General features: G+C 40.2%; 1 protein-coding gene across 5 annotated transcripts in view; it reads left to right on the top strand.

Annotated features, from left to right (window-relative positions):
• Nucleotides 1-13259, top strand: part of SLC23A2 (solute carrier family 23 member 2) — a 116641-nt gene that overhangs the window by 42217 nt on the left and 61165 nt on the right. For all 5 annotated transcript variants that reach the window (XM_045832752.1, XM_045832751.1, XM_045832750.1 and 2 more), the window contains one exon: nucleotides 9776-10037. In XM_045832752.1, the coding sequence (XP_045688708.1) occupies nucleotides 9930-10037 (108 nt within the window). In that variant the 5' untranslated portion in view covers nucleotides 9776-9929. The remainder of the gene's footprint in view (nucleotides 1-9775; nucleotides 10038-13259) is intronic.

The raw sequence follows: 13259 nt of genomic DNA, 5'->3' as shown, positions 1-13259 counted from the left end.
GGTTGTTGCTATGGGGCAAGTGAGTCTCAGGCTCATGAACCATGGATTGTTCTTGAATCATTTGCACTAATGTTTTCTATGTAGTTTTCATTTACTGCCATCTATTTGGGAAAATGTGTATCGTTAATATTTATCGAGTATTTATTCTGTGCTAAGAGCTGGGAATATAAAGATGAATTGTACTCAGGGGGACTCTATCCTTTGGGACAACTCTTAGTGATTAATTCATTCAGCTGTTGAGTGCTTTGGACTAGGAAATACTAGGTGCTGATGATGGGAGGGCATGTTTTCTTAGGATTTGGTTAGGCTTCCAAGAAACACAGAAGGTCTTGGCCTGTAATTTCAGGAGCAGCTCAGCCCTTAATTCCTCTTTAAATAGGCCCATCATACTTCCAAGTCAGGTAGCCATGGCCAGCCACAGGAGGGAGTTGATACATTTTTGGACAGAGGACAAATGGTCAGACAAAAACTTAAGTGCAAGAGAAATGATCACTGGCTGGATAGCTGATGAAATAAGTACTAATTAAAAGCTGTTATTCTGCATTTGTGTCTGATTATTGGTGGCTGGAGAGCTGGTGGTTTAGTTCAGGAAACTGAAAGTTTGTTAAAGATCTGAATATTTTACTTTTCTACTTACAGCAGAATTTCCCAAATTGTTGTTTTTTCACTCTGTCAGGCTCACATTTATTTGGAGGTTGACCTTTTTATTTTTTTTTAAAGACTGCAGTGATTTCCTGCTTGCTCTAAGGTAGTGATTTTTAACCATGGCTGCCGGAGAGCTTTAAAACATGTTCAGGCTACAAAGACCTATTCTGTCAGGCAATCTGGGTGGGGACCCAAGCAGTGGTATTTTTAAAGTTCTTAGGTGGTTTCAATGTGGAAGCAAAGTTGAAGGCCACTTCTTTAGGGCAGCAGGGAAGCCTTGGTTGTTGGTATACCTCCTTTATTGTCAGTTCCCCTCTTAACCTGCTGCATTTAATTACAGGACCTTGACTTTTACCCATTCTTTTTCAATAACGGAAGTTATTTTACAACTTTAGCCATGAGGACTTTATTCCACACTGCCCTGGAATTCTAGAGCTGTGTCCTGACCTCGAGACAGAAACAACTGAACTGCTTTGTGTTTGCTGTATGGCTAAGGGGAACCAAACCACTCCTCTGTTTCTGTTTCTGAAAGGTGGGGAAGAACTGGAGTGCTGATGTGTGTGTCAGTAGGCTCTTGAGGAAGAAAGTGGGCCTTTCATTGTTAAGTAATAATTTAGAACATACAGAGGAGTAAAAAGAAGAAAATAAGTCCTTTGCTGTCCCACCAATCACTATTTCTGGTTAATATTTTGGGATTAGTGTCTGTGCACATGCACACACTCACTTTTACATGCAAAGGGGTCAGTTTTATGTACTGTTTTATTCATTGTATAAATTACCTTTAATTTGGCCCTGACTGGTGCAGCTCAGTTGGTTGGGTGTCCTTCTGCAACTGAAGTGTTGCTGGTTTGATTCCCAGTCAGGGCACATGCCTGGGTTGTGAGTTTGGCCCCCAGACAGGGCGTGTATGAGAAGCAATCTATTGAAGTTTATCTCTTACATCAATGTTTCTCTCCCTCTCTTTCTCCCTTCCTTCCCTTCTGTCTAAAAAAATAACATCTTCAAAAAAAATTACCTTTAATCTTTTTCATTCATTGCCTCATTTTAAAAATTGATAGCTTTTATTATTATTATTATGATAATAACATTTAACCTGCAATCTATCCTCTTAACAGATTTTTTTAAACAGATTTTTAAATGCACAATACTGTATAGTTAACTGTAGGCACAATGTCGCACAGCAGACCCCTACAACTTACTCATCTTGCACAGTGAACTTTATACCTGTTGGGTAGCAACTCCCCGTTTCCTCCTCGATCCCCACCCTTGGCAACTGCCATCCTGTTCGCTCCTTCTGTGAGTTGGACTACTTGAGATACTTCATATAATATTTGTCCTGCTATGGCTGGCTTATTTCACTTAATAAATTTTGTACATATTATTTTTTAACCTGTTTTCTCCTGTAACATAGGATGAACGTCTTTCCATGTCAATAGTTATTTCTGTGCCATCTTTTTAATGGCTACATGGTATTCCTTTGCAAAAACATAGCACACAATTTTACCACTCACTTTCCTAGTGTTGGACCTTAGATGTTTTTCTAGTTTTTGGTCTTAATAATGTTAACATGCATAATTTTTTTTAATCCTTACCTGAAGATATTTTTTTCATTGATTTTGAGAGAGAGAGGGAGAGAAACAGAGAGAGAGAAAAACATCAATGCAAGAAAGAAACATCGATTGGTTGCCTTCTTGTGTGTGCCCCCACTGGGGCTCAAATGTACAACCTGGGTATATGCCCTGACCAGAAATTGAACCAGCAATCTTTCTGTCAATGGGACAATACTCCAACTGAGCCACACTGGCCAGGGCAACATGTATAATTTTACAGCTAAATCTTCATGTGTCCCAATTGTTACCTTAAAATTCCTAGAAGTAGCATTTCTTCAGGACAGATATTAGGAGTATGAATTTTTATTACTTTTTGATACATATAACCAGATTGCCTTCTCATTAGAAAATTTATTTTTCATTAGGAGTGTGTCTGTTTCTCTATCACCTTACAAATCAAGGTATTAAAAATAACCAAGGTATTAAAAAACAAAAAGATACTTCATTTCAATGTATTTTTAGTTGATTTAAGACAAGGAACAAACATTTATATTGTCATTTGTACTTGGCAGGGAGATAGAAGTTTAGAAGCTTGTAAATTTTACCCATTTTTATATTAAGGATTTTTGTTTTCTGTTTATTGATTTGTAAGACCTCTTAAAATAATAAAGATATTAAGCATTATCTAATGTATAATATATTGTCTTTAAATTTTGTGTTATTTTGCTTAGAGAAATCTAAAATTTATAAAAAGATTTTATTTATTTATTTTTAGAGAGAGGGGAGGCAGAAAGAGAGGGAGAGAAACATCCGTGTGACAGAGACATCGACTGGTTGCCTCTTGCATGCCCCCAGCTGGGGACCTGGCCCCTAACCCAGGTGTGTGCCCCAACTGGGAATCGAATAGGTGGCCGCTTGGTTCACAGGATGACGCTCAATCCACTGAGCCACACGAGCCAGGGCTAAAAATTTTTTATACTACAAAATGTATTAGCTTCTGGTCTTTTTCATCTTTAATGATATGCTAAGAAAGGAGCCCCCTCCCTAATATTATATAATCATTTAGTGGCTGTATTATTATTTTTTAAATAGTGAACTGGTTGTTCTTGGCGTGTTGTATTGAAAAATCAATACTTTGTCTTACGATTTGAGTGAAGTTGAGTGAAGTACCTCCCAAATCATGTATTCATTGGTTTGTAGGTTTTCTGATCTTTTTATTTTTGTGCCTATATTGATTGAAATTTTCTGTTTAATACAGTTTTATGATAGTGTCCCTATCTGATAGCTCTGTTCTTTTTGCAGATATTTGTGGCTACTCTTGCTTATTGTTCCACAGAAACTTCAGCAAACCTTTTTCTTCCTCTTTTGGGATATGAATTGGCTTTTATTAAACTTATATACATTGTGTTTATGGGAAAATGTATACATTTATAGGTTTCTTATTGAAGAATATAGTCCGTTTCTCTGATATGAAAACCTCTTTTATACTCCTAGTAATAGTTTATAGTTTTATTCATAAAGGCCATATACATTTTTTGTTAAATGTATTATGTATTTAGCTGTTATTGTCATTTTAAACAGAGTTCCTTCACCCTTTTACCTTTTCTGTAAATATCTTAGATTTTGTGGACCACATGCCTTCTGTCATCTGTTCTTCTTCCTTGTTGTTTGTAAACCCTCACACACGTGAAAGCAGTTCTTAGCTGGGGCTGTGCAAACCAGGTGAGGCAGCAGCTTGTGTCCTCTGGTCTAGATGCGTGTTGCTGGCGTGGGGGAAGTGTTTCCGTTGGCACTGAAGGAGGCTTGCTCATCTGTTTTCTACCTAGCCACTTACGTAGAGATTCTCTCAGATTTTTCTGTCTCTTGATATGGTTATAATTTGGTCTTCCCTTTCAAACACTTCTCTCATCTGTCAGTTGAATGGTAGCAGCAATGTCGGCACCCTGCCTTGTTCTTGATATTAACGTGTCTGTTGTATTGCATATAGGGTTGATGTCGGCTGTTAATTTTCTTTCCCAATCTAGTAAGAGTATTAAGCAAGATGACTGTTACATTATTCCATGTATCTTTATTTTTTAAGCATCATTTATTAATTCCAAAAATTTTGGGAAGCTTTTATTAAAGGTGTCAAGTTCAGCATTGGCAGCTGGGGGTATATAGGCTGTGGCTATATATACCATTTATATATATGTATACACACACATATATACATACATGCATATACACATACCCATCTTGTTCTGCCACTGTCTGGCTGGGCAGGCAGACATTGTCTTGCTGTGTGGTTCCCAGACACAGCAATGAGGTGTGATCAGAGGAAGCACTGATGGGAGTTACCCCAAGGGAAAGGGTGCTTATTTGGGAGGCACTGCATGTGCAAGAGCCTAAGGGTTAGAAGAGGACCCAGTACCTTCAGAACCCAAAAGACAAATGACAGCCTAGTGGGACCAAGCTTCATACAGTGACCCTGTAGCCCTGCTTAGGAATTTGGGTGTCTATTCTCAGGCTGACCAGGACACCATCAAAGGGCATGATAGTTTTTATAGCATGGTTGTGTTGGCGGCATTATGGACAAGTGGTAGATCCATTAAGGTGGAACAAGAAAATGACAAGAGGCTGTCGTACTGCTGATGAGGTGATGGCTTGTGCTGTGGAATGACCAGACTGCACAGATTTGGGAGCTCTCTGTCTGAGGAGGGAGGGCTTTAGTAGTTCTGGCTTCTTGGAACTCCCTCAAGAATCCTGTGGAGGGCAGGAACAAACTGCATAGCAGGTCTGGCAGAGACAGTGCTCACAGGCCTCCCGGCCTGGGCTGTATATTCTTCTAGAAAGGTTGGCTGTAAATTGAGCATAATTTTATGTATTGTTTGTATAAACATTGTTAAGACAGGAATACTGATTAAAGTGTGAGTCTTTCACTGCTTACAGCTGTTCACCCTTTGGCACGTTACGTTACTTCTCTGAAGCTCAGTTTCCACTTTTGTAGTTAGTGCGCAAAGCAAGCAACACTATGCTTACTAGGGAGATATCATCCCATCTGCGTAATGATAGTGAAGAGATGTGCTTGGCACACATAAGTGCTTAGCTGGAAAACTGTTGTTATTCTTGTGTCCTCATTATTTTCATTGTTGGTGAACCTGACCTTTCATCCCTTAGCCCCTCCTTTCCCATTTGCCTTAAGATTAGGGCCAGGATAGCAGTGATCTTGCTATTTTTCTTTTCCAAAGAGTGAGAAGAGGGTGGTGGGGGATTGTGAGTGACTTGCCCCCTGTGTCAGTCTCCCTGGGGAATCTTGCCTTTTGTTTTAACACAAATTCTAGCACCCTAAACTCCACTTTCCTCCTTCTTTATCTTTTGCTGTACTTGCCTCTGAGCCTTGGCATTTCCCCACTCAAAAGTTAAGCCTGAATGAAACACTCTGATCTCTAGTTAGTGGGTGGCTGCCCTTGAGGTTGTCTTCATCATTGCTGAGTACTTGGCTGTGGAGTGCTCCGTCATTTTGGGACTTCCAGATTTGTTCCCTGTTCACTGTCTTTTCCCCTTCTTCCTCCTCTTCTTGCTTCCACCGTTGTACCCAACAAGGGTGTCTCTTTCCCAGGCATTGCAGCCTCTGTCTGGAGCCCTTCTCAGAACATCCTGCCCTACACTTTCTTGAGTCTCCTCCCCTCTTGTGCTCATTTGGGTTTTCAGGGCGCTCTGTGGGTGCTGCTGAGTAAGACATGGGCAAAGCAAGTGGGTGGGTCCTCCCAGTAGAGATTGTGAGGGTTAAATGTCTGGAGACATTTAGAAAAAACTGCAGACTACTTGGTGGAAAGTGGTCTTGTCAGGATGGACCTTGTCACCCTTTGTGCGTAGTGATGGGGACAGTGGGGAGGGATGTCCACCTCTGAAACAAACATGAGGAAACAATGAATCTAGAAAGTATTCTGTTAAGTAGTCCTCATTCCCTTGGAGTGAACGTGGGTAAGAGCGGGTGGGAAAGCTCTGCTGTCATTTGGAAGGCGATGGGGATGGCTGCCTCAAAGAGCCTGCTGGTGTGTCTGACTGGCTTGCATGGCATGTGGTCTTGTGAAAGTCCAGCAGGTTGCCCCATCTTTTTTGCCTTACATATCTTTTGGAAAACATAAGCTCCTGGCTACAAAGGTAAAGGTCTGTCAGGGCTGCTTCAGGCAGATCTTTTTATGTATGTTCATTGTCATGCTGTATTTTTTTCTCCCCCAGGTGTGAGGAGGTTTTGAGTGACAGTGTCTAGATCAAGATATAGATTGGTTTTTTTTTAATTGTTGTAAACGCTTTAATTAAAAATGTAGGAAAATGGTTAATTCTAAGTAAACATATGCCATCTCTGTTAGGGCTACAAGTAGAGAGCCTTTAGGGTTTTGTAAGTGATGTTTATAACTTCCCCTTTGAATATAGAAAGTCCCCACTTTTATTCAATATATATTGAAAACTGCCTAGTAACATGGGTCTTCATATCCCCTACATGCAGCAGAGAAGATAAGGAAAAAATATAATGATCCACTTCTCCCTGTTCTTGAAATAGGAAAATTGTTTAAAAAGTCACTAAACTAGGGTAAGTCCCACAGACTCATTCCTTTATGGGCTTTGCTCTGTTTGGTGATATACATGTCCCTGCTTCTTAAACTGGCACATGTTTCCCTTGGGGGACGTAATCTTTTGCTGAGGATCTGCATGGCACATTTGGGATGCCAGTTCTAGGCAGGAGGGAAATAAAGGGCTTATATTTAATATAGCTCCATTGTGGTGTTATTCAGTTAATATAAAGGCTTTTTAAAACATTAAATCTCCTCTCCATTTTAATGTCAATATAAAGTATTTATTTTTTACATTAATTTTTTTCTCCATTTCAGTATTAGGTACTTTGAATATACTTTTTAACCACCTCCCTCTCTAAAGAGATAACAGTTTTAAGTTCATTGGCTGTATTTGATATCTAAGTACAGTATTAACTTGGACAATAACAAGACAAAAATCTAATAAAAATATGGAGAAAGGACTCTTATGGTGCAGAAGGCAGTGCTTACAACTCAACAGTGGTGACCTCCAAGGAGTCTGGGCAAGGGTTTCTTTCTTCCAATTTCATGTGCTTTGCAAATTTTGATACTATGAAATGTTGCTTACACAAATTTCAGCCAACTTCTTTGACCTTCTTTCTAACTAGCAAATACAAATTATAGACTGAGTTTTCAGTGCGTTATTTGTTGTGGAAAAAACCCATTTTTTCCATTTAACATGCATGTACATCAGTTTATTCCCATTTACAGGGAAACAACTAAGAATAGAAAATTATCCTATTTACTGTTCCTTGGGAACTTTCAGACACCAAAACTCAGTTTTTACCCTGAATAGCACAAATGATTGCGGGGCAAGGTATAATTCAGGAGGCCCTTCAAAGTCACACGTACCCATTTCTCTTTCGTGCATATTCCCCACACAAGCACAAATGCCTGTACTGCAGAGCTCCAGACCTGAGGAGAGTGACTATGCCTCCAGCTTCTACTGCTTCAACAGGCAGCACCAGAAGCAGTGAAACGAGGACTAAGAACAATTGCGTTGAAACTGAGGTTATGATGTTGGGACCTTGAGATGGCTGGATCTTGAGCACCAAAGGTTTCAAAGAAATGATATATGCATAATTCTGACTTGAAATCCTTCCTAGAGCTCTGAATGCTGAGGCTAAGAGGTTCTCTGTGGCAGTGCCTAACAGGAAGCAGCCATTATAGGAATGACCAGGAAGGAAATATCTTTAAACCAGTGTCTCTCAGTCTTAGTGCTGCTGATATTTTGGGGCCAGATAATTCTTCCTTGTAGGATCTGTTCTGTGTACTGTAGGGTGTTTAGCATCACCCCTGGCCACTACCTGTTAGGTGCTAGTCACTCACCCCCAGTTGTGATGACCAAAATGTCTCCAGACATTGCTAAATGTCCCCTGGAGGGAGAATCACTCCTGGTTGAGAGCCACTGCTTTAAACAGACAAGGATATGATATGATCAAGAGTGGACAATGTGCATGGACATTAAACCAAAATGTGCACCCAGCTCCTCTATTGCGTTGAGGCAGAACTTAATGTTCTGGCAACTATTTTATTTTTCCTTTTTACTCTCTGTTGAACTCTCAAATTTGATATAATTCTTTCTTTGATTTGTTTGTATTTCACATTTTCCTGGTTTATCCAAAGTATTTGTCAAATGAAAAGTGTCCTTAGCAGAACTCCTTGAACAGGAGGTTGTTTCCTACTTCTCTATTTTTAACCTTCTTGTAGGCGTGTCTTTACATTTGCTGGACAGCTTGGCCAGGTTTATTCATTCTCAGTGGGAAATTAACTGGTTCTAAGAACTGACATCATCTAAATAGAGTGCCAGTGAATGTTCTCTGTCCTTTCTCACCCCCACCTGCTGTACTGTTTTTATCCCCCCATAAAACTGTAGGCACACCTAGGCACGTTTCATTGTACAGTGCCAACCCTTGCAGGCATCTTTGGTGCCTTTTATTTTTGAAGCCAAATTCTCCAGATGCTTGTTAATCATTGGGTGGATCTCTTTTATTACCCCAGCTATACTTCTGTTGTTTAAAATTGAGGTTTTAATTTTCTTCTTCACCAAACCTTGGAGGTATAGAGTCCAGTAATTTCCTGCTTTTGACTTTTGTTTAGGTTTTCTCTTAGCTTGAAGCATTGCACTTTTCCTTATTAAATGATACCAGACTCTCTGAGTATATCAGGTCCATCTTGGATCTAATAGTGTTGATCTCCTTCTTTCTCCTCACTTACCTTCTAAACTCCTCTCCTCTTTTAATGGGGCAGAGGTGGGGCGTGGCGGTGGGGCAAGTTTGGATTTCTTTTTTATGTTTATATTGTTATTTTATGAATGTTTTGGCTGTTTTTTTGTGTGGCATTCTAATCCTTTTAAAGGAATTAGAGTGGCCACCTACCTGGAATTCTGTGTGGCCATTCAACTCTAGATTGGTTTTATCTCTTTTTAGTGCTTTGAGTGCCTTCCCCTGCCTTTAATTGGGCACCGATAGGGAATTTAGAGTCTTAATATCCAGTCAGTCATGCATTGTACATCCGCTATAACTGCACTGTGTAGTATGGTTACCATTAGCCACAGGTGGCTATTGAAATTGAAATTAAAATTAGACACAATTAAAAGTTCACTTTCTTTCTTATACTAGCCACATCTCAAATGCTTGGTAACCTGTGGCAAGTGACAAGTTAGGTTGGACAAGGCAGGCGTAGAACATTTCTATCACTGCAGAGTTTTATTGGATAGTACTGGGCTATAAGATACAGAGAATAATACATGTCAAAAATACATTTTTTTATCCCTAGTATTCTGATGTTTTTGATGAGATATGGTCCTTTTTTCCAGGGGATATTCAGAATCACTCAGTGACTGTAAGTGCAGAGGGGTAGGGACTCAAAAAGTAATTAAGCAAATATGACTTTGGAATTTGGGTATAATTTGTACTCTGATTTTTCCTTGCAGAAAATGTGATGACCGTGGGTCCTGCATTGTTTGCGTGCTTGAGATGATTTGTCTGCTTTCTCTTTTCCTAGGTGCTAAGAGATGGTGCTTGTGGGGTTCATCTCTGCCTGAGAATCAGGTGCTCCAGGTGCTGGAAAAGCCAACTCTGATCCTGGGCTCCCTGCTTGAACAAGCCTTCACTTCCAGCCACTCCAGTCCAACGACCAAACAACCGATTTTCTCTTAATGATGGGTATTGGTAAGAACACTACGTCCAAATCCATGGAGGCTGGGAGTTCAACTGAAGGCAAATATGAAGACGAAGCAAAGCACCCCGCTTTCTTCACTCTTCCGGTAATAGCATTCCCTGTCTTCCTTTGTTTTTAATCATCCTAAAGTAGTTTCTGTATTGAATCAACATAGGATTCTCTCTCTCTCTCTTTCTTTTCTTTCTTTCTTTCTTTCTTTCTTTCTATTTATTTATTAACATTTTTTATTGTTCTTCAAGTACAGTTTTCTGCCCTTTCCCCCCACCGCCTCACCACCATCCAGCCCTCCCCACTTCCCTCCTGTTTCCACCCCCCCCTTGTTATTGTCCATGTGTCCTTTATAATTGTTCCAACATAGGATTAACTTTATTTAATACTCCTGTTTGCAGTGCTGATTAAGCCACTTGAAAACCAAATGCTTTTCATGGGAGCCCATCTTTGGGAGCCGTGGTGGCTGTCTGGTTTTGGCCCTGCTCTCTGCCAGGAGTCACCTGATGGGAATAACTTCAGGAAGGAAGCACTCATTGCTGTGAATGTTGTAAAGCTGACCCAGTACTTCCTCTACACTGCAGGATGTTGAAGGCTTAATTTTATCTCCAAAAATGTGTTCTTTTGAAATAGCCAGTAACTCGACTTCAGACTTGTATTCCAAGGTGTGGGAGATTGAATGAATGACTTATTGTTTGGAACCCAAATGTCCATGCTTTGCATTATGGCAGCAGCGTCCAAGACAGAGGTAGTTTTACCCGGACAAGTGATATTAGTCAGACAAAACTGACGACACGCACTCATTATATTCAGTGCTAATATTCTTCCACATGTAGGAGTATGACTTGATGTATATAAAGTTACCTAAAGTGTAGATTTAAAAAGGAAAACTCTTTAGAGAGAGCTTACCTCTCTCTAGAAGGGCCTTCAAAGACATCTTATTCATTCTGCTTGTATTCAGTGCTTGCTTTGTGCTCCACACTGTACCAGACATGACAAGAACACAACAGAAGTAGTTGCCCAAGCTTCCTGTCTTCCCCACCCTGTGAGGCCCACCCTCAGCACCTTCCCTGCTGCCACTGCTTTCTTTGGGTCATTTCTTGTCTAGATCTTTATGACAGCCTCTAGATGGCCTCCCTGGCTCCCAGCCTCATTCCTTTACAACCCCTGATTGTCATTTCTGCCTGTGTCTTTTGCATTCCTAGACTCAGTAAGACTTCCTCTTCTTTTAAGTGTAGATGCCTGCCGAAACTCTTAACCTCTAAATTATCCATCCACTCCTAATCTGTGTTCACCTAAGCTAGGTAGGCAGGCTCCTGACCTTTAATGATTAGAGGAAAGATATTTTAGATAGGTTTCCTATAATGGAAGCATAATCTGTTGGAGAAATAGCTAATTTCCTGTTGGGATTTGATAAAATAGTCTAGGAGGAAGGTAGGTTACAGAAGGTTCTATGGTAGTAGTAATTACTCAGTGGTCTCTGTTGCTTCCTTTAATTTTACATGTTTTAAAGCATCCATATTTCTCCCTCGCTTCATGGTACATGTGTGTTGTCAGAGTGAAATGGAAATAGCAAGAAAATTGATGTGTTCTTTCACTGTATCTTTTTAATATTCACATATATATCTTTCCTTTCATGTCTTATTATTGGCATAACTTCATTTACAAAAGAAATACATTTACTCCAGAAAATTGAGAAAACAGAATGCTAGAATGAGGGAAAAATCCAAATAATTTAAAATCCTGTCAGCCAGAAAAATAGCATTCTTATATTTTGGTGTATTTCTTTCAAGAGATGAAACAAATGGTGTTCTTTTTAGGTGAACTTTGGAAGGCTCTGTGAAGAAGCTTTTCAAAGGTGTGTTAACCTAGATGTACAAAAACAGTGGACAGGGCTTGCTTACAGCAAAGATAAACCTTTTACTAAGGGAGTCACAAGCTCAGGGTGTGACTACTGCCATGATGAGCCTAGTTACGAGTTTGTGATCCTGTCACCCTGAGAGGTTACTTTCTGTAGAACCCCCTTTCTGCCCACAACTTTCACTTGGACTGTGGGTTGTTTCTAATTCATTAATGTAATAAACAATAACCTAGTGTAATATAATCTTATTGCAATAGTTTATATTCCCAGCAGCTCTGGAGAGAGGATTCTCCCCTACCAGTACTAGATATTAGATGTAAAAAGCAGCAATTTAGTAGTGAAAGACTGGTATCTAATTGCTTTAGTTTTGCATTTTAATGAGGCAGAGCACTTTCATTCCTGTGTTTCTTGGCCTTTTATATTCTGTCCTTTGTGAGCATCTTCTCTACCCTCCTCCCCATTTACTCTGTTGAGCTGTCCTGATAATCAGAAGTGCCACAGAACTATTAGAAGTTAGAATTGCAGAGAAAATCCTGGGTCACATAGCAGTTTGAGGGAAAGCCTGTAGCAGTGCGAGCCTTGACTGAGCTGTGACTGTCATTACCCACAGCCCCAAGCTCCGTCTATGGAGAACAGCTTCATGTTGAGGGCTTAACTTTGGGGCTTTAAATGTAAGTCTCAATTTACAGCCACTTCATACCCATGCGAACCTGTGCATTTGCTCATGCTTGGAGTTGCAGGATGTTTGAGAAGTAAATGAGATCATACATATCAACCACAGATCATGTACACAGTAGCCTACTAATCAGTCCCTGTCCTGCGTTTTCACCAATGCTCCTTGAACCAGAGAACAGTGATACAGAAGGGTGGATAGGGACCTGAACAGAAACTAATGCTGTGACTTCTGTACAGATGTGACGGGCTTCGGGAAACAGTCCTGCCTGACTCCTCTGATAGGCTTCTTCCAGGGAAACGAGTATGTGAGCCATGGATGGGGGCAGGGGACCATATGGGGAGTAATTATCTAGATATTTTTTTTAAAGCCTTAGGATCCTGGAGTACTTAAACTTTCTGGCCATTAGTTTTCCACATCTGTAAAAAGGGACTAAACATAGCATCTGTTTCAGGCTTTTTACAGGGATCAAATGAAGAAATACATGTAAATTTATGAACATGGTATCTGGCTCATAGGAAATGTGCAATAAATAAGAGAATAAGTAGAAACTAGTGGTCAGTTTAGCTAAGTGTGAAGATGCTCTGACAAAACTTTTTGATCAAAACATTGGAAGTCACATTGAAGTGGGAGAGAATCTTTTTCTTCATCCCCTCTCCTTGAAGGAACTTCCTTGTGGTTGTGTTCATAAAAAGTAGAAAAGAAAGAGATCCAGAGGGAAGGGGTCTTGCTGTCACGCTTGATACGGTGGTGTGAGGGTCTGAGGCTGTCAGGAAAAGGGTTCC

This window comes from Phyllostomus hastatus, unplaced genomic scaffold, assembly GCF_019186645.2.
Source record: "Phyllostomus hastatus isolate PE091 unplaced genomic scaffold, TTU_PhHast_1.1 phas_contig_17, whole genome shotgun sequence".
NCBI classification, from domain to species: domain Eukaryota; kingdom Metazoa; phylum Chordata; class Mammalia; order Chiroptera; family Phyllostomidae; genus Phyllostomus; species Phyllostomus hastatus.
The sequence above is the reverse complement of the archived record's forward strand: the minus strand, read 5'-3'. Positions and strand labels throughout refer to the sequence as shown.